This window comes from Phasianus colchicus, chromosome 8 (assembly GCF_987193195.1).
Source record: "Phasianus colchicus chromosome 8, bPhaCol1.hap1.1, whole genome shotgun sequence".
Classification (NCBI taxonomy): Eukaryota; Metazoa; Chordata; class Aves; order Galliformes; family Phasianidae; genus Phasianus; species Phasianus colchicus.
Genome location: NC_143443.1, coordinates 8,490,261 through 8,513,425, shown reverse-complemented (window position 1 = coordinate 8,513,425; position 23,165 = coordinate 8,490,261). Strand labels below are relative to the sequence as shown.

Here is a 23,165-nt window from a genome sequence, read left to right as displayed (position 1 = left end):
TTTATGTCACCAGTCAAGGGGCTTGCCAAGGGAGGCTGTAATCCAATCAGCAGAAGCTTTAAAGGGATGTCTGCAGAGTGATTAAAAAGGGATTTTATTATTTTTTTTTTTTAAACTGTAGTCATTACTTTTCGTTTTGTTCCATATTTGAAAAGAAGTTTGATCCGAATCGAGAGGACAAAGATGCACATGTCGTAAAATACATACGAAGAGATCAGGATGTTAAGAAGATCTCGGTTGTTGTGTGGAAAGCGAATATGACCCCCAGGGATTAGTTTGCTGGTGCTGGTTTGGAGATTAACTCTAAATCACTGCTTAAGGACTAATAGGACTAATAGGAATTCTTGGAAACACCAGGGAAAAAACCTTATAGACCAGGCTCTGGAAATGGCTTTCCAAAACAGTAAGACCTTTTAAAGTTTAACTTAATCTATAATGTTTGTGTTTATGTTTTTTGTTTTTGTTTTTCCTAATGTTTTGTGGTACGCGCTGACTACTTTAGCTTAGAAACTCTTGCTTAAAATAAGCGTTGTTGTTGGGTTGGAGGGGAAAGTTGGTGTGTTTGTTTGCCGTTCGCCGAGCAGTGGCCAAAGGGGTATTTTTAGACCCGATTGTTGGTTTGAAGCAGCGCTCGTGGTGGTTTCCTGAGCGAAGTGAATGGAAAGTCGCGTAGCGCCGTGAATGGGACTGGGGACGGACTGGGCTCGCGGAGCCCGAGTTTTGCAAACCCGCTGTGAAAGTTCTCTGTTGGGCAATTGTACATGCCTGAGACGTGTTCACAACAAAGGGAGAGTACAAGCATAGGCAAATAACGAGCTGCAGGAAGCTCTCTGCTCCGTGTTGTAAAGGGAACGGGGAAAACCTCCTTCCACCGCAGAAGGCATATTTTGGACTTGCTGTGTCAGTGCAAGAATGTAGTTTTTGCATGATGTAATAGTATGCAAATACTCCCAGGGAGAGGGAGCTGCTCCATTAACCCTTTGCGACATCCGCCCTCCTCCCCCAAGACTTAACTTTTCTTACCTCTGTTTTTCTAAAACACGAATCTGCTTCTCAGCCGATGCTCCGTACCTCGGTGTCTGGCGGTTTGAGCTCGGCTGGCGGTGGTGCTTGTGTGAACGTGGGCTGCCTGATGCTGGCGTGCTGGGAGGGCCTGCTGGGTTAAGGCTTTGTGTTGCTCCCATGGATGGACGTCTTGCTGTGCCAGGCGGAGGCTGGGTACAGTGCTCCTCTCACCTGGGCAGTGTGAGCCAGGGCCTGGGGAATGCTTCGTTAAAAAAATAGAAGTTCCCTTTGGCATTCAAACTTGGAAAAGTTACTGAGAAATACCAAGGGTGAAGGGTAGGCCTCTTCAGTTGCTCAGCATCCGTTCACATTCCTGCACAGTTCGGTATTGATGGGCAAGCGGGCAGCGCTTCACATCTGGTTTCTTAGTGTCAGAGACCCAACTTTGTCAGCTCAGCCATTTGGTAAGGAAAGCAAAAGTGAGTGGGATGGTTCAAAGTACAGAAGATCCCGTTAGCTTGCTTAAGCAATTGGGCAAAAGTCACCCCTTGTATAATTTCATTGGTTTTATGTCAGCGCGCAGATTTGCCTCTTATATTTGCCCCCAATAAAATTATTTTCTCAGGCCCATTCTGAGGGCGGATAATTGACAGTCTGCACAGAAGGAGCCTTAGGGAAATTGGGCTTGATGGGATTGCTTACTTGCTGGCAAGCACAGGAGAGTGTTATAAATTAGTAAGCACACAAACATTTGTGAGACAAGCAGCTGCTGATTTCAGCTTGGCTTTTCTTCTGGCAGGTGAGGATGCAATGACAGGTGACACGGACAAATATCTCGGACCCCAGGATCTAAAAGAGTTGGGCGATGATTCTTTGCCTGCTGAAGGCTACATGGGCTTTAGCCTGGGAGCCCGCTCTGCCAGGTATTGTATTTGCTGTTTCTTGTGTTTGTGTGTCACCACAGTTACAAGTTCTTACCAACCAAGAACTCTCTTTCACACAAAACTAGAGTCTGTTCTGAAACGAAGCAGACGGGGTGTATTTCCGTGTTATGATAATACTGTGCCTTTAAAGCATACGTTCATTGCTGTTTTATTTCACAATCTTTATTCATGTTGGCTTCTTATGGCAATGATACAGAAAACTAACTTCATTTTTTCTGGTATCTACCCATTTTCTGAGCATCTTCAAGGCCTCTTCTCACAGCGAGTTTCCTATTGGTTTAGAAACTGATCTAGCACTACCACCAATACTTGAGTTCTTCTCACTACTGACCCTCAAACTGGTGCTTATGTTTGAGTATTCCTTGATGGACTGATTTAGCCAAAGAATGTAAATGCCAGAAAAATTGAATTAAATCATTTTGCTGTTTTGGTGCTTTTGTTTCTTTAAGGGTGTCAGTGAATAAGCAGACACACAGTCAATATTAAAGAAAGTTGGTCCCAGTATTTAAAGAAAGATAAGGTGAGGTGAACCCTAAATTTGATGTCAGGTTTCTTTTGACTAGAAACAGATCGTGTGTTGCGTAAAGCAGGCCAAAGTTTCCCTGAACCGGATAAAACATTGTAGAGTTAACATAACGTCTGACTGACTGTTGATTCAAACTCACGTGTTTATAGATCAACGTTTTAGGTTTCTTCTTTGAATCTTGCTAAAGCCTGCACTATGTATTGCTCAAAACAAGTAAAGCTGTATGAAGAGAGATTACTTCCATAGCTGTGGATTTGCAGTGTGTTTACTGACAGTTGGATTGTACCGAAGCTAATAATTAAACCTCCTATGCTGGAGCCCTGAGGACTTTTTCCTGTACTGTAGTTTAAAGATCTGTTTTAAAAAGTGAGTTCATTGTCTAACAGTGAATGGCAACTCCCATAAGGTAAAGCCTAGATGTCTGCTCCTCAAATCTTGTTTGTTATGGTTACATTAGAAATGCAAGCGTGCCTTGCAAATTTTCTCTTTAGTAATACCCAGCCATGTTTTGCTTCACTTCCAATTTTTAGGTAAGTTAATAAGAATTTTTGTGATAATACATTCACAGAGAATGCCAAAATGCTTTAAAATAGTTCATCAGCTAGAATTGAAGGGAGAATCTGATGTCTTTGTACAGTTAATTAGCAAAGCTGATGTGCCGCTTTTAAATGTGAGCTGGCATGAACAAGGTCATCAGACAGCACTGTCTGATGTGGTCAGTTTGAAAGGGATAGAGGAGAGTGTGAGGCTGGGCGCTCTGCTTTACAGGACACCTCCTCATTATGCTGCTCTTCATGCAGAGGTCTAAATTCTCACTCTGCAAATGGGAGAGCAGAATTTCACAGTCAAAATCTGTTAGATAAACCTGAGAGTTTTCTTTGAGAGAAACCTAATATTTCCATGCTTCTGGTTTTAGCAGTGCCATTATTATTTGTTGCTGCGTAACTCCATGTTTTACATTGCACACATGTTATGCTCAGACGAGAGAAATACAGTTTTTTTGTTTGGTAAAAAGTAGTCTGAGAGTATATCTTACTACTGATTCTGAGTGTAACATTAAGAAATAAACACATTAAGTATATAAGCCATCCAGCCATAACATCTTGCTTTTCCCGTCTGATTCTTTGCTTTCTATTTCTCCTATTTCTTTTCCACCGTAAATTGCTTTAGTCCAAAAGTCAGGTAAGAAGGCATGGCATCGTGTTACATCCTTCTGCTGCTGCCATTGCTCATCTTCATTTTATTCAGCATTAGAAAATGACATGCTTTTCTTTTGGGGTAAGGGGTAGAGGGTGGGAAGAGTTTGCTCAGCCTTAGAGAATATCTGTTTGTTGTTCTAACAAATGTAACTTGATTTCATTATATCCTTTGTCATGTGAGAGTTTGCTTAATGTATGCCTAGAGAATGTAATAAAGATCCTGGTTCTGCTTCCAGCACAAGGAGAAATGTGTGCCAAGGACTAGAAAAGTTATATTAACAACTACCAAGTGCATGGAACGAGTTGTAGAGTTTTGAGTCTGAACAGTGTTGCTAGTTCAAAAGTGTAACATGTTGTTGGATGTTGCTTTTTATTAATTCACGTTTTATACTACTTTATTTTTTGTCACGTAGTGAGCATGTCTAGGCCTGCAGCATGTTTTTAGCACATACCATAATGTATCTTCCAGGGCTAAGTGTAACACGCTTCAACGTTGATTTAATTGCAACGCATTCAGAGCAATCATTATTAATTTCTGAATACCCTAACATGCAAAAAACAGTCCCCCAAATATTGGAATCCGTATTTAATCATTAAGAAATAATTTTTTAATTTATTTCAAATTTTTTTTTTTCCTAAGTGAGTAACTAGGGTGTTGACAACAAAGTCAAAGTGGTTCAGCCACAAAGAGAAAACACCACCACATAAAACTTGCATTTAGTTGAACCTGACTCAGCATGACCATGTGGGCAGGCACTATAAACTACCCACAGATCCACTAGGACCTGTCCTTATGTGTCTTGTTGCAGGATTAGGGGTTTGAAGTCATTTGTCAAAATTCATCTAAATACTCAAATACACTTTTCTGGATTTATTCTTAAGCCATAGCATTGCTAAAAGCAGTAAACATCTGTTTCGATGTTGGTTATGTATATTTTAGGCGAGTAAATATTTAAATACAGTTAAGTACTTACTACTCCATTTTTCCCTTGTATTTATTTCATATAATATGTATATTTTTCCATCTATCCCTGGAAGTTGCATGTATTAATTTATTTTTATTTTTTGTTCATCTCATTGTCATCTGCACTTTCTATGATAAATGGTAAATACAACAGCCTCCGCTCCTTCAGTTCGGATAGGTCCTACACGCTGAACAGAAGTTCTTATGCCCGAGACAGCATGATGATTGAAGAGCTGCTGGTACCAGCGAAGGATCAGGTATGTGCTGCCTCTCTGGCACCAGGTGTTTGTGCTATGTGTTTGTAGGGGATGATAATCTGCAGCCCTCAGCTGTGCTTGCGGTGACTATCACTACTCATTTAACTGTTGAAAAAGGAGAAGAGTTGCAAGAAAGAAATCATGGATTTGCCATATTGTGGCTTTGATTTTGCATCGATGAGAGTATCTGTGAGATTAATGTTACGTGTATTTTCAGTGCCTTGTGAAGCTGAGAGCAATGTATTTTACTCTGAACAACTGTTGTCTGCACCACAGAGACCAGGAATCAGGTCTTGCCAATTCTGTCTGTATGGAGAAGACTCCAACCAGTGTCCTTGTTTTTCCACCCTTGGGAAAAATTTGGCCTTGTAATGATTAAGCTATTATGCACTAACCAGTTCGTGTCTCTTCCAAACATTTTAGCAATGACTAATAAAAGAAACAGAATCTTTTGACCTGATTACAGCGTGGGAAAGTATTTTGAAAAGCTAATGCTGGAGGTGATAGGGTGCTATATGCTTTGTTTTGTGAGCTCCTCAGCATTCGGTGGACTTGCTTGAGACTTTTAAATCCAGTTGAGTACTCAGGAGTTTCTTCATCACAGAAGCCAATGATCTGTTAGGAAGCTGGATAGAAACCCACAGAAAAGTCTTAGGCGTTGAAGAACTGTGGAGTGGAACTGTTACATCCTAGAGAAGCATTAGATGGGTTGTAATGGAACACAGGTTTTCTGCTCGCAATTTTGCAGGGGTTCCATTCATCAGGAGCAAGTGTATAGATATAAGAATGCTTTCACAGGGGAAAGGGTCCATGGGGTGAGGCTCCAGCTTTTTAAATCTTTCTTTTATTAGTTCCAGCATAGTGTAAATTGTCCAGTTTTACTACAGCTTTTGCACCCAGTTTTGTTAGTATTCTGGCCATGGTATAAATTCTACTCTCTCTTCAGCAAGTAAATGTACATAAGTCACTCCAAAAGTAATGCCTCCTATTTATTTTCATGGAACCTGCAACAGCTACAAAGAGCACAATAGCACTATTTGATAGAGCAAATTCTCAGCTACATAACACAGTTTTTCAACATAGTTACCACCATTAGCTATGCATATTTGCCAGTGATGAACAAGAGCCTGCATGCCACACATGTATAAATCTGCACAAGTGGAGGTAATCCACTGTTTTACAGTTGCTGTGATGACATCATTGCTAAAATATTGCCCATGCAGCCCATCTTTCATGGAACCCAAACAGATGAAAGTCAGAAGGTACCAAATCTGAATTATATGGTGGTTCTGATGGGATAGTCCAGCCAAGATTGGCAAGGTGCTCCACGGTCTTCAAACTGGGATGGGACCTGGCGTTCTCTTGTTGCAAGAGAAAGGTTGTCTTCTTCTCTGGCCTGACTCTGAAAGTTCAAGCCCTCAGCCTTAGTGTTGCAGTGCAGTGGTCAGAGCTGATGGTTTGTCCAGGTTCCAGGAAATCCAGAGGGATCGCTTCTTTCCTATTGCAAAAGACAGTGAATATCACTCACTGAGGGCTGCATCCTGAACTTTTTCTTCAATGGGGAATTCACATGTTGCCACTCCATCGATTGCTGTTTTGAGTATGGCATGTAGTGGTGACACTGCATCCTGTCACTGTTAATTATGTGGTCCAGGCAGCTGCCGTCCTTAGACCCATATTAGTTGAATAAGTCCTGCCAAACTTGCATATGCTGTTCTTTCTGTTCACATTCATGAGACTCACCTGACAAAAGCTTTGCAATATTCCAGCTTTGCCACCATCATTTCCAATGCATTGAAGCTGATATGCAGCTCCGTATGCGGTTCCTTGGTTGTAATCCACTGATCTGTGCACGAGGTGACTGAGACACTCTTCATTTTGTGATGTGACTGCTGTGCATGGTCATCTGGAATATGGCTTGTCTTTCACATCACTTGTTGCCACTGCTGAAATGTACCACTCACCACCGTGCAGTGCAGTGTATGGTCTCCATAAACGTTCAGGAAGCACCAATGAATGCGTATGGGTGCCATTGTTTCCACATGGAGGAATTCAATTTCACACCTTTGCTTCATACACGCTTTGATGTCACATGACTGTTCCTCTGCTGCCATCTGTCACACAGCAACAAAATGTGACAATATTGGTGGGAAGGCTCAGCCTCTACTACCATCCCACCAACGTCTGTCTCTGATGCCGTGGGCCAACATAATACCATAGGAGGCATTAGCAACAGCCTTTGCATATTATTAGATTGTTACTTCCAAATGGAGTGCCATAAGACTTCAATAACCTTGATCTACAACAACCAGCTCAGCAATAGTATTTCAGGTCTGAGAATCTAAAATTCCTTTCACAATTCCTTCTCCTAAGCTTTCCTTAAATCTTCCTGATATGATGGACATAGCATAGGAGATGAAAGCCTTCACTCCAGTATGTGAACGCATTTTGTTTTAGGATTCTGGTGGTTTTTGTGATTACCATCAAAGTTGATGGTATTGATGGCAGCTAGGGTGCATTTGATCAAATAACAAGACATATAAAAAGCACTGTGCTAAATAACTCCTAAAGAACATTGTTCAAAGTGTGTATTGTTAACCTGCTTTTATTACAAAATACTACTTGACAACGAGAAATGACTTCTCTGTGCATGGAGAGGTTGCACAACACCTCATTGCATACAACGGCTCAACTTAGAGCAAATATCATATTCTGTACAAGTGGTTATGGACCTTCATGCTTTCTGGAGGATCGCTTGCAATGGTACCTTTTTGCTTAAAGGAATTAATGCTGAGCTGTAGAGTTTTCAGGCTGTTTTCTTTGCATTTGTAATCTTCATATTTTTGTAATTCTAGTTTTTGTCCAGCAGTGGTTGTACAATTATTGCAGTTCAGCTCCAGTCCAAATCTGTCATACAAAGTGAAGTCAGACTGGACGCTTGTATTAAGTCTAATTTTGCATGTTATGCTAGTCTTAATTCTTTAGACAAACTTCAAGTTTCTTGTATCCAGGAGGAGAGCAGGAAATGGTGAAGGTAATGGTGACAACAATATCGCTCCTAGTTCTAAGCTGTCTCAAGAGGTTTGTAAAACGATTTCCCTGAAAACAAACAACAATAAAACAATGAATTATCTTCTTGAGAAAGGGGACACTGTTAACATTTTTTATGGTATGGCTTTTGCCAACCTTGAAGTCTTGCCAAAAAATAAGTCTGTCCTTTCTTGTTCTTCAAGAAAGTTGTCAGCCAAACATACCACAGGAAGTTGGATAAACTTTATGATGCTTCGGCTGAAGTGGGAAGAGTGCATCTGGGAGAGGGAGAATACTCCTGCCTTTGTTCTTCCCATCCCTCCTTCTGCACATTACTTGGTTTCCAAGTAATCCCTGCTTTGTGAAAGGAAAGTGAAAAGGAAGAAAAAGAATCTTGTTCCATCAATGAAAGTCATAGGAACAAAGTTCATTGTGGGTCAAAACCCTTATCTTGGAAAAACAGCTGAAAGCTCATACGTTTTAACGCTGTATTCTGGGGTATTGCATAGCTTAGAAGAAGTAACGAGCCATGACCTTTTTGTATAAATGGCTTCTCTTCTGTTGTAAAGCATGTAGATATCTGCAATTCATTACGGCAGCTCTCAGGATAAAGGGTATTAATATTACCACAAATAAAAGGATATTAAAGATGGACAACTGTCAACTTGATGCTAAGGTGGAATCAGAAGATCCCATGACCACTTCTTCACTGGACCACTGGGACACTTGGAAGTCTAAAAAGAGTCACATGAGGAAGACTTAAGACTGTTTTTTGCTGATACTGGCTGCCATCACAAGAGGTTGGGTGTTTGAGAGGATTTTCTAAGAACTGCCAAAGAAGTCAAGACGATCTTCATTGTTTGAACTTGGTTCTTTATTTCTGAATCTTTTTAACAGGGAGAGCTCAGTCCAGGCCATACTGTGCCTCATAACCTGGCTAGAGCAAAGTTAATTTGTGTGTCCTAGTGCGTTACCATGGATACAGTAACTCAGACCAAATCTGAACGACATTCTCCATGGAATAATTTACATCAGCCACAGGCAGGATGAATCAGGCTGTCCATTGCGTAGCAACTTGCTGAATCTCTTCTGTCTGGATAAATTCATCTGGGAGGAAGCATAAATTCTTCCATTTGCTGAACTCTGATACTACACAGCCTGGGTATTTGGTTATGCAACCAGCAGGATCCTTGACAACAGAACTGTCAGCATTTTAGTACACGCGTTTGCATCTGACAACAACACGCCCCTTACCAATGCATATTTAATCTCCCTCAGTCCAGGCAGGGAATGCTTTGCCCTGACCAAACCCGGAACAAATCTTGCAATTTGGTATCACAGATGATGTACTGTCTTCTGGACTGCTCGTACATACTGCAGTTTGCACTGGAAGATTTCTTTGCCTGCCTGGAAAATCCAACACCTCAGCAGGTCAACGGAATGAGATCAGCAGATGTGTGCTGTGTGTAAGATGCGTTTGTCCAGCCATTAGCTTTTATTACTCTGTTTCTCTGCCAAAATTATTGGCTGCAGTTTTTGTGCTTTTGCTGGCTGTAAATATGACCAAAGATTTGCTCAACTGCACTTTGTCAGAAAGGAATGCACCAAAGAAGTTCACCTCATATACAGACACTAGGAATACAGCAAGGAGCCCTATGTGTACATGCAAGTAAACTTATGGCAACTTAGGTGGGTATAGCAGCGTCTCTATCTAGATTAGATTGTTTTAGAGTGGTATTTCTTTGAAAATCATATGGCCCTACACTGCTGAAGAATCTTTGGCATTTTTCGTCTGTTACAGCAAATGCAATCCCATGTTTTTTGTATGCTTCTGCATGCCTGGATCTCAGTGCAGTGATGGTTATAGCTCAACGGACATATGAATGACAAACACTAGATTGTTTTTTCCTCCTTTTTAATGCATATCTTACAAAATCTGTGTGCTACTTTTTATGTTTCTTTATCTAAATATTTACAACTTCTGATATCACATCCGGATCCTACTCTGTTTGGTGTCAGAAAGTAATTGTATACTCGATATGAGCTCTTACAAAGTTAGGTCACTTGGAACAGCAGAAATCCACAGTGGCAGTTTTTCTGTCTAAACCACAGGCTCTTCAAGGCATGTGGAAGAGTCCCATGTATTCTACTGGAAGGAGTTATAAAACAGTCTTCATTAAACTGAATTATAACACATTTTTCAAAGTAGCGCTAATTAAATTCAGTGCTGTTGTTTAATCACCATTGTTTTTAAATGGCATTCATTTTATCTGTTATGTCTTTTGGTGTATTTTGTGCTCAATTTGTGCCATACTTAGCAGTGTGTTTGTCTGTTACTGGTTGTCTGTGATTGAACCATCAGGCCTCAAGTGTGTATCTCACAGCACAAAGACTGGATCCTAATAAAAGAGCTTATGGTAGCAAAAGAAGGAGGCATTGAGAACATGTGCTGCAGTGTTGGACGGATGATAAAGTGAAGCTGTCCCCTGCAGATATTACTATTAATTGGCAGTAAATTATGATCTTGACAATTGTGGGAGTAAACCTAGGGTGCTTATTTAATTGCAAGAAATGTCCAAAGAGTTTTCTGGAAACCCCGGAGTATCATAGAATCATAGAATGGCCTGGATTGAAAAGGACCACAATGCTCATGTAGTTTCAACTCCCTTGTTATGTGTAGGGTCACCAACCAGCACACCAGGCTGCCCAGAGCCACATCCAGCCTGGCCTTGAATGTCTCCAGGGATGGGGCATCCACAACCTCCTTGGGCAACCTGTTCCAGTGTGTCACCACTCTCTGTATGGAAAGACTTCCTCCTAATATCTAACCTAAACCTCCCCTGTCTCAGTTTAAAACCATTCCCCCTTGTCCTATTACTATCCACCCTCGTAAACAGACCTGTTTGTATGCTCCCTTCAAATATTGGAAGGCCACAATGAGGTCTCCCTGGAGTAACAGGAATGTTGCAGGTTCTGATCAGCAACAGATCAGTGTCTGCTTGTTTTTCTTGTGGAAGCTTCTGAACAGAAGTATCTGGGGGTTTTTATGACTGACTTTTTAGATTTACTACTAATGCTGACATTTCCATTCAAAATAATTCATTTACAATACCTCTATAATCCAGTACATTAACACAAATTTTAAAAATTGGAAGTTATAAAACTCCTCTCTGCAGAAGTGTGTGTTTGTGTATGGCTCAGGTTTGAGTGGTAGTCACAGAATTTAATTTGAGAACAGCCCACGAGGTTTTAGTCTTCATGGTATGTGAGAAAGAAAGTGGGTAAATCAGCCTGTAGTTACCTGTCAGCAGAAAACAACCTGCCTGGAGGAAACACTGATGTTTTTAACACCATCTTGGCAGAGGATGGTCTGTGTGTTGCATGACAGTATCTTGACTTAGTTTTATTGGTGTAACTTCTAATGATGATTCTGTAAATGGTTTCATATTGCCCTAGAAATATAACCTAACGGTACTTACAGACGTGATTTATTTAATTTCCTAGGGGGAAAAAAAAAAAGAAGGGGGGGAGGAGGGGCAAAAAAAAGACAAAAATATATATATATTTGCCTCACGTGGCTTTGCTGTACAGAAGATTTGCTGAGTGAGACCTTGTTGCAGGACATGCGAAGCCTGCGTGTGCATGCTCATGTCTACAGGCAGCAGTCAGAACCAAATTAAGCCTCGGTGTTGGTCAGATGGGACAGTTTAATTAGAGCACTGGTGTGCCAGCACTATGCAGGGTTCTAACTATTTTTATACAGATGAGTAGGGATGGTGGCACTCCAGGATAGTGCCCATGTTGATTGTACGGATAGAAGTTCGAATAAGGATCTGTGCAGGGACATTTTCTGTGTGAGAATAATATGCTGCCTGTCTATATAGCATATGATTGTAGTACAAGCTGTAGTATTTTTTCAGTCTTCTTTAACTTTGTGTGTGTAAATACAGATCAAAGAGAAGCGTACATGTAACTGAAGGAACTGGTGAGAGCTAGCAAAAAGAAATTTTCAAAAGAAGTTTGAAGACATGAGATACATTTCTCTCTGGGTTCCATATTCTATTCTATTCAGGGATCTCTAGTAATTTAACATCTAGGATATATGGAAAAGGGACAGATCTAAATGTAAGGGAATTATTTTAACAAGCTTGTATTTAAGACAAGTGTTTTACATCTTAATTTTAATGTTTGTTTGTTTTTTAAGCACCTGACGTTTCAGAGGGAGTTTGATTCTGATTCTCTCAGACACTACAGCTGGGCTGCAGATACCTTGGACAACGTTAACCTTGTTTCAAGTCCCATCCATTCTGGGTAGGTCACTAAACAGATTTCCTTTATGTTTAAATGTGGAAATGTATTAGCTGAAGAATATAGTGTTCTGTGATAGCTGATGACATGCCTGTTCTTGCTCCAGTTGAAGCCAGTGGCAAAATTCACACTGGCTTCAATGTGGGTGCTTAATAAGTCAGGCTAAATTGTTGCTTATCAAACCAAAACTTTGCTTCTGCATTTATTTTCTGAATGCCAAAAATGTTGTAATCCCACAGGCTTCTCTTTAATAGTCATGTTTTGCTTTTTCTGTTGCTTATGCTTTTAAGTATCGTAATGTGATTGTGTTTGAATTATATTAAATTATTTGAAGCATGAAGTCATAGTTTTGATGCCTTTTGTTCTTTCTCACAGGAAGAATGAGGGGCTTTAATTTCGTATTTTATTTATGTCTCTATACTCCTGTCTGTTCTCCAAAATACATGGTTTGACTTCAGTCACTTACACAAGAATCCTCACTGTGCTGACAGTGTTTCTTGGCAGTAGCACACAAACCTGATTAAATGCAATAGGAGTAATTTTGGAATGCACATTATAAAAATCTACAAATAAATATAGCTGAATACAAATAATATAGCTGAATATAATCTTGCATATAAGATTGTCCTCTATAAACCTTGATTGTATAATTTTCAAGATCAGGGCATAAAATTTCGTATCTTTTTAATTTACTTCCCCACTTTGTGACTAATTACATTCTTAAATGAAAATGTCTCTGGCATAAACCAATTTCAGTTCCAAGGTAGCAGCAAGTCCCACAGACCTGAAGCCACAGGGCCACAATAAGTGCAAACACCTGCTTGAGCTGAATAGAATTATGCAATGGTGGGGTTTGAGGTCTTGATTTAATAAAACACTGCGTATGTTCAGTGCTAGAATTGAAATATCAGTAGCTTCATAATGAAAAGTTGAAGTCTGTTATATGGAAGGATATGTTACCAAGGGACCTCGGAGAGCTCGTAGGCCACCCATTCATTTTATGGCAGGATAAAGTATAAGCAACTCATTCCTGAAATATGGTCAGTTTCTTCATCATCACTTCTAGCTTCTTTGTCTCACTGTTGTTACAATATTTCTTTCCTTGATATTCAATTTAAAGTCTCTTTGTTGCCAGTTAAGCCTATTTCTTGTCTTATCCCTGGTAGTCATGGAGTACAATAGTTTAGTATATTTTATGTTGTGGAAGATAGGTTCTCTTCTCTTTTGTAAGCTATAGTATCTCAGGTCTTGCTGTGTGGTGCTTCCCACACACCACTGTATTCTTGTAGCTGTCCCCTGCCTCTCTCCTTTGTGACAATCATTTCTAAGCCAGTTTGGGCACCAAGCTCCCAAAGAGGAGACATCGTCAGTACTGACTAGGATGGGATTGCTACCTCTGCAGTCTGACATATGGCACGCCTAGTCCTAAGGAATCCCACAGTGATGCTTAGCATTTTGGTAATTGCAGCTTCTGTTGGTGGACATGTTTGACCTGCAAGCATTTCTTAGTTCCTTTCTGAAGTTCTGCAGTCTAGGTATTTTTTACTATGTTTTGTGCTTACATGTTTGGTTTCTTCAATTTACACTTACCTTTACAGTATTTTAGTTTGTTGGTATCAGAACCCATTTTAGCAAGATAGCTTTTAATTCTGCTCCTCTTTTCCAAAGCGTTATTCAGACCTTTCTGTCCAGTGCTCAAATCATGAATGAAGACATTAGCTTGGTACCTGGCCCTGGCCCAAGACAGTGCAGTGAAATCCCCACCTGAATTTTCCTTTCAGTTTGACAGGAAAACGCAAAGGGTAGCTCTTTTGAGGCTGTTTCTTAAGTGTTTGTGCACTTATGTATACTATGCTTCATATGCTTAAAGTACAAATACAGAATTTCCATACATCTACTGGATAAGTTGCCCTGTAAAAGAAGGTAGTTGATTCAATTTGATTCATTTGTTACTCTTGCAACAAATATTTTAGCTTTTTCTTGTTTTGAGAGTTGTTGATGGTAGATGAGTTCTAATCACTGTATTATCCCTATACATTGGTTGTCATTATCCCCATAAATAGATTGTTGGATAATTTACTCCTGAATATTTGCAGTAATCAATGTTAGAGTGATGGCCTAAAATTTTCTGGCTCCTCTTCTTCCTGGTACAGAATAGAGCTGATGTTTGCCTTCTGCTGGTCTTCTGGGACTACTTTGGTCAGTGTGCTCATTAATGCTTTCAGCCCTCCAAAACATACATTCTGTGGACATGGGATCTTTTACACTAACTACTTGAGAGTCCCCACTAATACCTGCAGCTAAGGCTACTGTTTGGAGGGGAAGGCCTGCAGACCTGCAGCTGTGCAGAAAACTGTGGGGCTGCAGAGGAGAAAGAAGATGGTAAGGGAGAAAATCCAAACACCAAAACACTCTGCCATCAGGTCTGGCTTTTCTGACTTGTCACATTTTATGGATAAAGTCCATCTGAAACGATACTGTGACTCAGTTCCTTTCGTAGTAAAAAAAAAAAAAAAAAAAACTTGTTGCTTGTTTTCTGTCGTGATCTCCAATAATAATATGATACTGTTTGGTTTTCCCCATTATCTTCATCTATGGGCAATCAGCAGATGTTCGTCTTGCATCTTCCAGTACCTTGGCATTTCTGAGAGGCATTAGAACATGAGTTCTCTTTTCTGAAAATCCACTCCTTTCCTGCTTAGTCCCCTCACCTGCCTGTTCTGTGCCTGCAGGCAGAAATGTGACAGCTGCCTCCCCAGCTGCCAGCAGCCCTCGGGGTCGGGGTCACCCTGTGGCTGGAGCCTGACCTCACTGCCCTCCACATTCCTCATTCTCCTGAGCCTGCAGCATGCCATAGTGGGGCAACCCCTCTGCAGCCTGCTGCCTCAGCTTGCTCCTATCCCCTTGCACCTGCTGCCGGAAGAGAGCACCGATGTTTCTTCCCATTTCTAAGCTCAGGCAGAAGGGGAATTTGGGGCAGCAAGTTGTGTATATCCAGAAATATATCAATGAAAGGGGAAGAGAGAAGGAAGTGCTGGCAGTAATTTTGACTCTTCTGGTTTTTCCTTTTTTTAAGATAAGACAGTATTTAATGTTTTGCTTTTTAGGTGCAGGTAGATTGTTTTGCCAGCATGTTTTGAACAGAGTCCATTGTAAATAGGACATGAAAATATGCTGTGAATTGTGATGCCTCTGGAAGGGTAGATCCCCTTCACCGTGATGACCTCCAACTCTCAGATGTGAGCCTTCTTGTGACCTTCTCCCAGTCAAATTGTGGCTGTGCTCTCTTCTTATTGCCCTTTTAAACTCCTTGATTTTCTGAGCCCAAAGAAAGAAATGAATGTGTCACTCTCTCCCATACTGAGAAACTCAAAAATGTGTGATCCAGTCTTGCAAAGTGTCGTATTCAAGTTAATTATTCCAACCTCTTTACGAAGAGAATTTATTTTTGAAAGCAGTGTCATGAATGTCAAAGGTTGATATTCCCTTCAGATATTCTGCCATACATATTTTATAAACTATACTTTGGAAAATAAACCACTATAGAAAAGCACAATAGCTGATTTTACATCACACAGGGCAACTTGTTTTGGGAATCAAAGAAGTTCTTTTAAAGTAAATTATCTGTTGACCTGAGTAAATCTTGCATGCTTTTCAGTATTCATGAACTTCTGTGTTTCTCAGAGAAGTTACAGATTTGTGCTGACCAGTGAAATGAACACTTCAGATAGTTTTGTTCTTTTTTCCATGAGTGGTGTATTTTATGTCATGGTTTGTGATATGCGAAGCAAAAGCCAAATCATTTTTAAAGCTGAATTTCAAACGTTACTTTTGTTATTTTTTTCTGATTGATACTTTTCCTTTGCGCTTATTATTGATATTTTCTGTTGCTTGCCTCTAATTATCTTATATTAATTTTTCCCATTTGCTTTCTAAATTATTTTGCAGCTATTCCTCTCCACTTCCCCAGTATGATTCAAGGTGATAACTCTGTGCTTTCTGTGAATCCTCATTTTTTTTTTTCAAACTCGTTTCCCACAGTCAGAGTGTATGTAGATGTTTGTAGTGCATCCGCCCACATCCTCATCCCTTCCATGTATTCAAGTAGAAATGCTCACCAGCATTTAGCATTTGTGTTTAGAGATCATACTGTAGTTTCCATTATTAGTACAGCATTAATGTAGGTAAGCATCGACTACTAATCTTTGTGATAGAAAGTGCATGAAATACTGTTTAGAATTATTGTTATTGTTTGAAATGATAAAATACTAATCAGGGAACTAAACAGAGAATTACTATAATCTCAACAATAATTACTTTTATATGGTATCAATACACACCAAGATTGATCTGCTAAGGGTTGTATCTTCACTGAAGACTGTAGTGTGGCATAGACACCCTCGCTGGCTGTAAGAGGGCTGGTTCCTTTGCTGGGGAGTGGACTTGTGCCAGGGGCTGATCGTCCCTTGCTGTGAGCATTGCTGAGCCCCAGGCTGGGCAGTGTAAGTGCCTGCCATCAAACCCTGCCCACCTATCCCTGTACAACCTAAATAAATACACCTGGGAGGTCTGGGTCCAATTTTGTAGCCTTCCATTGATTTTTGTATAACATGTCAGTTGATTTAGGTGCCTAGATTTTTAAAATCTAGGTTACATACTTACATCTTTTAAATCATATGGATGCAGGGGCATCTTATCTGAGTGGAAGCTCTGGCATTTTTGCACGAGATGAAGAACTTCTGTGTTAATTATGAGCTGACTTAACATGCCAGTAATCACGTAGACGATAGGCAGCTCTCCAAAGCTCTGCTTGTACTGAGCCATCAGGCCAAGCTCCCCAGAGGCCCACCTCGCTGTGCACTCCAGCCAGATGTGCCCCTCAGCACAGCTGCCACGGCCACCCTGAAGGGATGCTCCAGCCTCTCCCTCTGTGCTTCCCTCTCGACAGAACTGGTTCTCTCTTTTCTGCAGACCAAGTGCATTTCTCAAAAGCCATCATGGCACAACTTTAGCAGATTCCTCTCAGTGTTTTCCATTCAGCGACCAAGGGCTGTGAGTCCTTTCTCAGTATTTTACTTTGTTTCACAGATGATAATGGATTGTCTTGAACTCTCTTCACAGCTAGTCACAAGCTAGCTCCTTGCCAGCTCTGAAGACCAACTGTAGCCTACTTTTCCACAGGTTCAGTGATATCTGCCTCATCCCATCAGTGCTCACCATGAAGAGCAGTTGCAGGATGAAAAACAGAATGACTGGCTAGTAGCAGTTAGTGAGCAAAGGGGAGTGAGGCCAGGCTCTCTGTAGCTGGTGTTTTTGCTTGTTTACAGCCCATTGTTAGCAAACTGAAAAGTTTCTAGTCAGTGGTTTGCAGGACATCTAACATCTTGTATCTATAAATATTAAGATTACTGTAACTTATACTGTAATTTAAAAAGTCAATAATATTTTTTTTTGATATAGATAAAATATTGACAGTGTTTGGTTAACCATTCATCAGACATTCCACTGAAACATAATTCCTTTTATTAGGAATTGGACTACCTAGTGGCAGCACTTGAATTTGTTCAGTGGTATACATAGTGTTTTCTCTAGGAGAGAAATGTAGGCACAGTTTATTTGTATGAAAACTACTTTAAGACATGACAAATCATAGAATCATAGAGTGGCTTGGGTTGGAAGCGACCTCAAGGATCATCAAGTTCCAACCCCCCTGTCTCATGCAGGGCCACCAACCTCTTTATCTAATGCTAGACCAGACAAATATTGTTCCATGCTTCAGTCTTCTAAAGTATGTGCAGCACAAAGACTGATAAATTAGAGTTAGGGTCATCTGGGAGGTGTGCTTTATCTTCCTATTTCTATTGATGCATTTTAATTTAATTTGAAAAAGGGCAGCCTAGCAATTTTTTTCTATAATTCAGTTGGACAACTTTTTTCTTGCTTCATATATTTACAGCTGACCTCCTCATGTGCCTGCCTCCTACAGAGCACTCAATACAAAGTTTTGATTATGCTCCTGCTTTTGTGCAAATTTTTCCCACCCACGTTGGCAGGACTTTCAAATGTGACTTTTTTGCAAGGCTTACCACTTGCATGTCAGCTGTTACATTTTGATATCCTGCTGGTCTCAAAAGCAAATGAAACTTTCTTACATAAATTCTCATGCGTACTTAAAAGCACTTGGTTGTTGTTGTTGTTGTTATTTTTTTAAAGAATCTTCATGACCCCCCTGGATTATTGGCTCTTAGCCTGCGTTATGTTTACAGTAGGGAGCCAGGAAATGGAATGGATTCACCTTCTAGTCTTGTGAAGATTTAGTCTGTGAGATCTGGAAGTTTTGGCAACAGCCTTGAAAGTACTGAAGCTATTCAGCAGATGTGCCAGCTATATGAGCATCTGCGCATCATACAGAAGGAGCAAACAAACAAAAAAATGGACAGGCACCAAGGATGAATTGTAACTCTTGTCCCTGTTGATGCTGGCCCATTAACTGAATCTGTCTGTAGTTTATGTTCTAGAGAGAGTAGAAGGTGTTTTGGAACCTCAAAGGAGCACCCCAATAACCCCTTAGCCTTGAAGTAACCTGTAGGTTTTGATCCCCTTAAACTGGAAGGATTATTTGCTGCAGTTTTGAAAGAGGGTGAAGTGTGTTGCCAGCCCTGGAAGGAGGCTCCAGTTTGCTGGCACTATTGTGATTTGTTAAGGACAGTAATGCTTCACATACACTGCTTCTTAGCATTTCACAGATGAAATAATCCACGACTATTAGCAGTTATTCTTCTCAGTATTACTATTATTCCCTTGCTATTAGAAATAATTCTATTTTCAAGTCTACCACGTAACCTTTAAAAATGTAATTGCTTAATTCTTTAATTATTAATTGGAAAATTTGGCATTGGAAAGAATGTTTTTTCCTCTAATGCAGCTTTTTGCTAAGGAATGTTGTCTTCACAGAGGGCTAATGGCATGGTTTCCTCAAGAGTGCCAGCAGTCTAAAGCTAGTTACATTCCTGATATTCTTACTCGTACCCCATCAGCAGTAGCAACTGTAGCTCCGACTGTCACCCATAGCTCTCCCCCCCGCCAGCACTCTCTGTCAGCCAGCAGAAGTGTTTGCAGATGAGAGTTTGAGGAGGTTGTGAAGACTGAGACCCCTAAAACAATATGCGCTTTTGATTCTCCATTTTCTACACTGTCTGGTTCCTTTCTGCATGTGGGGCTAATTACTTATTTATGGACAGCAGAGATAATGATAACAGAGGGCTGATCCTAAATTCTAATAAGACACTACTAATACACTACTTGTGAACTCTCTAATCCAAATTACTCAGTAGCATCTGATCATTTCACTATAATATTGCTAGACCTTTAGAAATTCCTGCTTTTCTTAACCAATAGTTAACATGTAAGTATAAATGTTAAAATAATAATGTTCTTCTTAGTTTATCTGGGACTGGTAGGACTTTTCTGATAAGCTTTTAAGATTGTGGCAGTTGACTTTTTGCTGATGTTTTTCCTGCTTATTTTATGACTGTTTTTAATGACTTGTTTCCTTTTCCCTGCAGTTTCCTGGTTAGTTTTATGGTCGATGCACGTGGGGGTTCGATGAGAGGTAGTCGTCATCACGGAATGAGAATTATCATCCCGCCACGCAAATGCACAGCACCAACCCGCATCACCTGCCGCTTGGTAAAGAGGCATAAGCTGGCCAGCCCGCCACCAATGGTTGAAGGAGAAGGATTAGCAAGTAGACTTGTAGAAATGGGGCCGGCAGGGGCACAATTTTTAGGGTGAGTTCTTCTATGAATTTCATTGTTCACGCTCGTGTTGCATCTTCCATTTCTGTTATTCTGTGGATCTAAGAAGTTAAACATTGACTCTACCTCATTTGACCATGTAAGATTAGGTTACTTACCTTAAAATAGTAAAAAAAAAAAAAAAAAAAAAAAAAAAAAAAAAAAAAATTAAAAAAGCCAAACTGCAGTCCCACCTTGAAAGTACCTTTGTGTTTTAAGAGGAGCTTTGCCTCTATGATAACTGCAGGGAGAAGCCAAAGGTAAGGAAAGATGTGAAAAGGCCAGATTCTGCCCCCAGCTACTCACGCAACCTCCCTTTGAAGTCAGGAGGACTTGTGAGCCTGTAACCCAGAGCAGGTTTTGACCCTCTCGCTCACAGAGTGCCAGAGAAACGTCACTGTCACAGAAGTGCGTCCTAAACAGTCACAAGGACCCAAACATTGAGCTCAGTTCCCTGTGTCATAGTGCATACATGGCTTCTGCCCAAGTTGCTGCGGGCTGCCTCTCTTCCTCCCAAGTAGCAAGGCCGCTGAGGGTGATGGCAGAGCACTTACTATAGGGCATCAAGGAGCACAAATGCTAGGAACTAACATTTTTTAAAGCTTAAAATAGGGGAAACAATCCACTATGATGTGGCTTTTTTTTTCCTAATTATAAATTTTGTTCATTACCGTGAGTGGCACCCTGGTGTAAACTGCCGGTTCTGTTGGGAATGACAGCTTGTTCCTAATTTCCCCTTCTTGTTTCTCTTCCTGCTGCATGGATGTTATTCAGTAAACTGCATCTTCCTAAATCTCCTCCCCCTCTAAATGAGGGTGAGAGCATGGTTAGCCGAATCCTGCAGCTTGGTCCACAAGGAACAAAATTTATTGGGTAGGATATATACGGAAAAGATACAGAATGTCTACAGTTTTTCTTTCGTTTCCAATTTTTCGTTATTCCCATTTATTTATTTATTTATTTAGTTTTCTAAAGCTTTCAGTTGACTTCTGTCACTGAAAGAAAATCATAGTGGCTTGATTTAATATAGCTCTGCTACTACCTTGTGCTTACAGGCATGTAAAATTCACTGCCAGCATTCTGCTTTCATAACTTCTGTGCTTTTGTAATTTTTTAAATTTGAAGTGTTTCAACTGCATCAAATACATTTTAATACACAGTGACAGTCCTTTAATTTCAACCCTGGTAGAGAAGGTATTTACAGGCCTTGAGTGAGTCTGTTTTGGAAGAACATTGTAAAATGTGGGTGTATAAAGTCTATTATTTATAAAAGATTATTTAAGATCTCATTGAGTGAATAACTTTATTTTAACAAGGCTGAAGCGATACTATTATTTTCAAACTGCAAGAGTCATCTTGTTAAAATAGATTTATAACGCCAAGAATTCAACCCAAAGGAGCTGCAGGGTATGGTCTAAAATGTAAGAATGTTTCCATACATTTTTGACTGTTGTTTTCAAACCATACTGTGAAATTTACTGCATTAGGTTTACAAAATATTGGTGAGTGTTTGGTGTTCAATACCTGTTTAATACCTTCTCACTGAGTATTCTTGTTAAATGTCATGCACAAAATTGTGTGGTTTCTAAATATTTACAGAGACAGTATCTGAAATATTAGCCTGCAAAGATTGTACTACAGTGTTAGCATCTAAAATACATATGAATTAAACTACCTTTTGATAATTTTTGTGGGGACAAACAGTATAGAGTATGAAATCTGGTTCTTCCAATTTATATTTTTTCCTGACAATAGCTGTTGTGATTTCTGTACTCAGATAATCGATTGGTTACTGCAGCCTAGCACCTTGCTGGTGTTTGGTAGTGCAGAAGTGCTGCATACTCCGTCACGTGGTGTTTCTTTCAACTGAGTGAAACAAAGAGGTGAAATCTTTTACAACCTCTGTAGGAAAATGATGATACTGTCTATTTAAATGTCTTAAAGCTGCATAATCCATAGTTGTTCACTTACTGTGTGATTTCAGTCAGATGTCTTAGCATACTTTAAAATGCATATCTTGCCTGTGAAGTGTTTGGCAAAAGTGTCTGTTATGTTAAGGAATGGCACATGAAGTGAATGGTGGTTTCTGTCAGTTGTTCACAACTATTGTTCAGTAATGCACTTGCGGTCCTCTGTTGAAGGTACATTGTCTGGTGACATAGGTGTAATATTAACCACCTTCCCGTTCCCTTTCCTTCCCCCAAAATGTTTGACAGTAACTTATCTAAATGTGGTTGCAATGTTGCTAAACTCAGAGAAATTCATTCTGTAAGGATCTAAACATTCCCCAGTGATGTTTACAGTGCAGATGCTGCAGCTGTGATTTTGGGCATGAGAACCAGAAAGTGAAACTAATGAGAAAAACCTATTGCTTTGAAAAGTTTGAGACTTGGTTTGAAATCTAAAAGCTACATGCTCACACAATTCCTGCTGCAGTCAATAGCATTTGCATGCATTCGAATAGCTGGGCTGTTTCTGAACTAACTTTGATTCCTTTAAATTCCTTGAGCCAATTCCAAATTTTGGCTATAATAATGCAATTGAAAGTCAGCAGTGCTGCATGTTGTGGAGGCAGGGTTGGTTCGCCCACATCCTGGGATAAATGCGCAGGCAGAATGATCTTCAGCAAAATTTGTAGATGTTTTTTTCATGTAGGCTTTCTTTCATGAAAAGATTTATGTTTAAAATGAGCTATGTATGAGTATTATCAAGTTATATATTATCTACAGTTTAAATGATAAAGGATTGTGCAGCTTTGGCAATATTAAAAGCATTTTTACTGTAACAATGCTTACTATTTAAAATGATTGTAGTTTTCTTAAGGATTTAACACCCATAGGAAAATTAAGGGCAGTGGGGAGTAAAATGGTTTAAAAATAATTTGATTTTTTTTTTGTCTAGTCCTGTTATAGTGGAAATCCCACATTTTGGATCAATGCGAGGAAAGGAAAGAGAGTTAATCGTACTCCGAAGTGAAAATGGTGAAACGTGGAAGGAACACCAGTATGACAGCAAGCATGAAGACTTAACTGAAGTACTCAATGGCATGGATGAAGGTAAACATTTTCTCAAAGCTTTAGCAGGCCTTATCGTTGTTAAGGCTTGCTCATGTAAGTAGACTGAAGTAACCTAAAAT

General features: G+C 40.0%; 1 protein-coding gene across 2 annotated transcripts in view; it reads left to right on the top strand.

The window, feature by feature from the left end:
• The window catches only part of ANK3 (ankyrin 3), a 315,864-nt gene that overhangs the window by 238,712 nt on the left and 53,987 nt on the right, over positions 1–23,165 (top strand). The window contains exons 25-30 of one of the 2 annotated variants that reach the window (XM_090144833.1): positions 1,805–1,928; positions 4,793–4,895; positions 12,130–12,236; positions 16,182–16,214; positions 19,799–20,023; positions 22,931–23,085. In XM_090144833.1, the coding sequence (XP_090000959.1) occupies positions 1,805–1,928; positions 4,793–4,895; positions 12,130–12,236; positions 16,182–16,214; positions 19,799–20,023; positions 22,931–23,085 (747 nt within the window). The remainder of the gene's footprint in view (positions 1–1,804; positions 1,929–4,792; positions 4,896–12,129; positions 12,237–16,181; positions 16,215–19,798; positions 20,024–22,930; positions 23,086–23,165) is intronic. The other variant, XM_090144835.1, reaches the window with a different exon arrangement.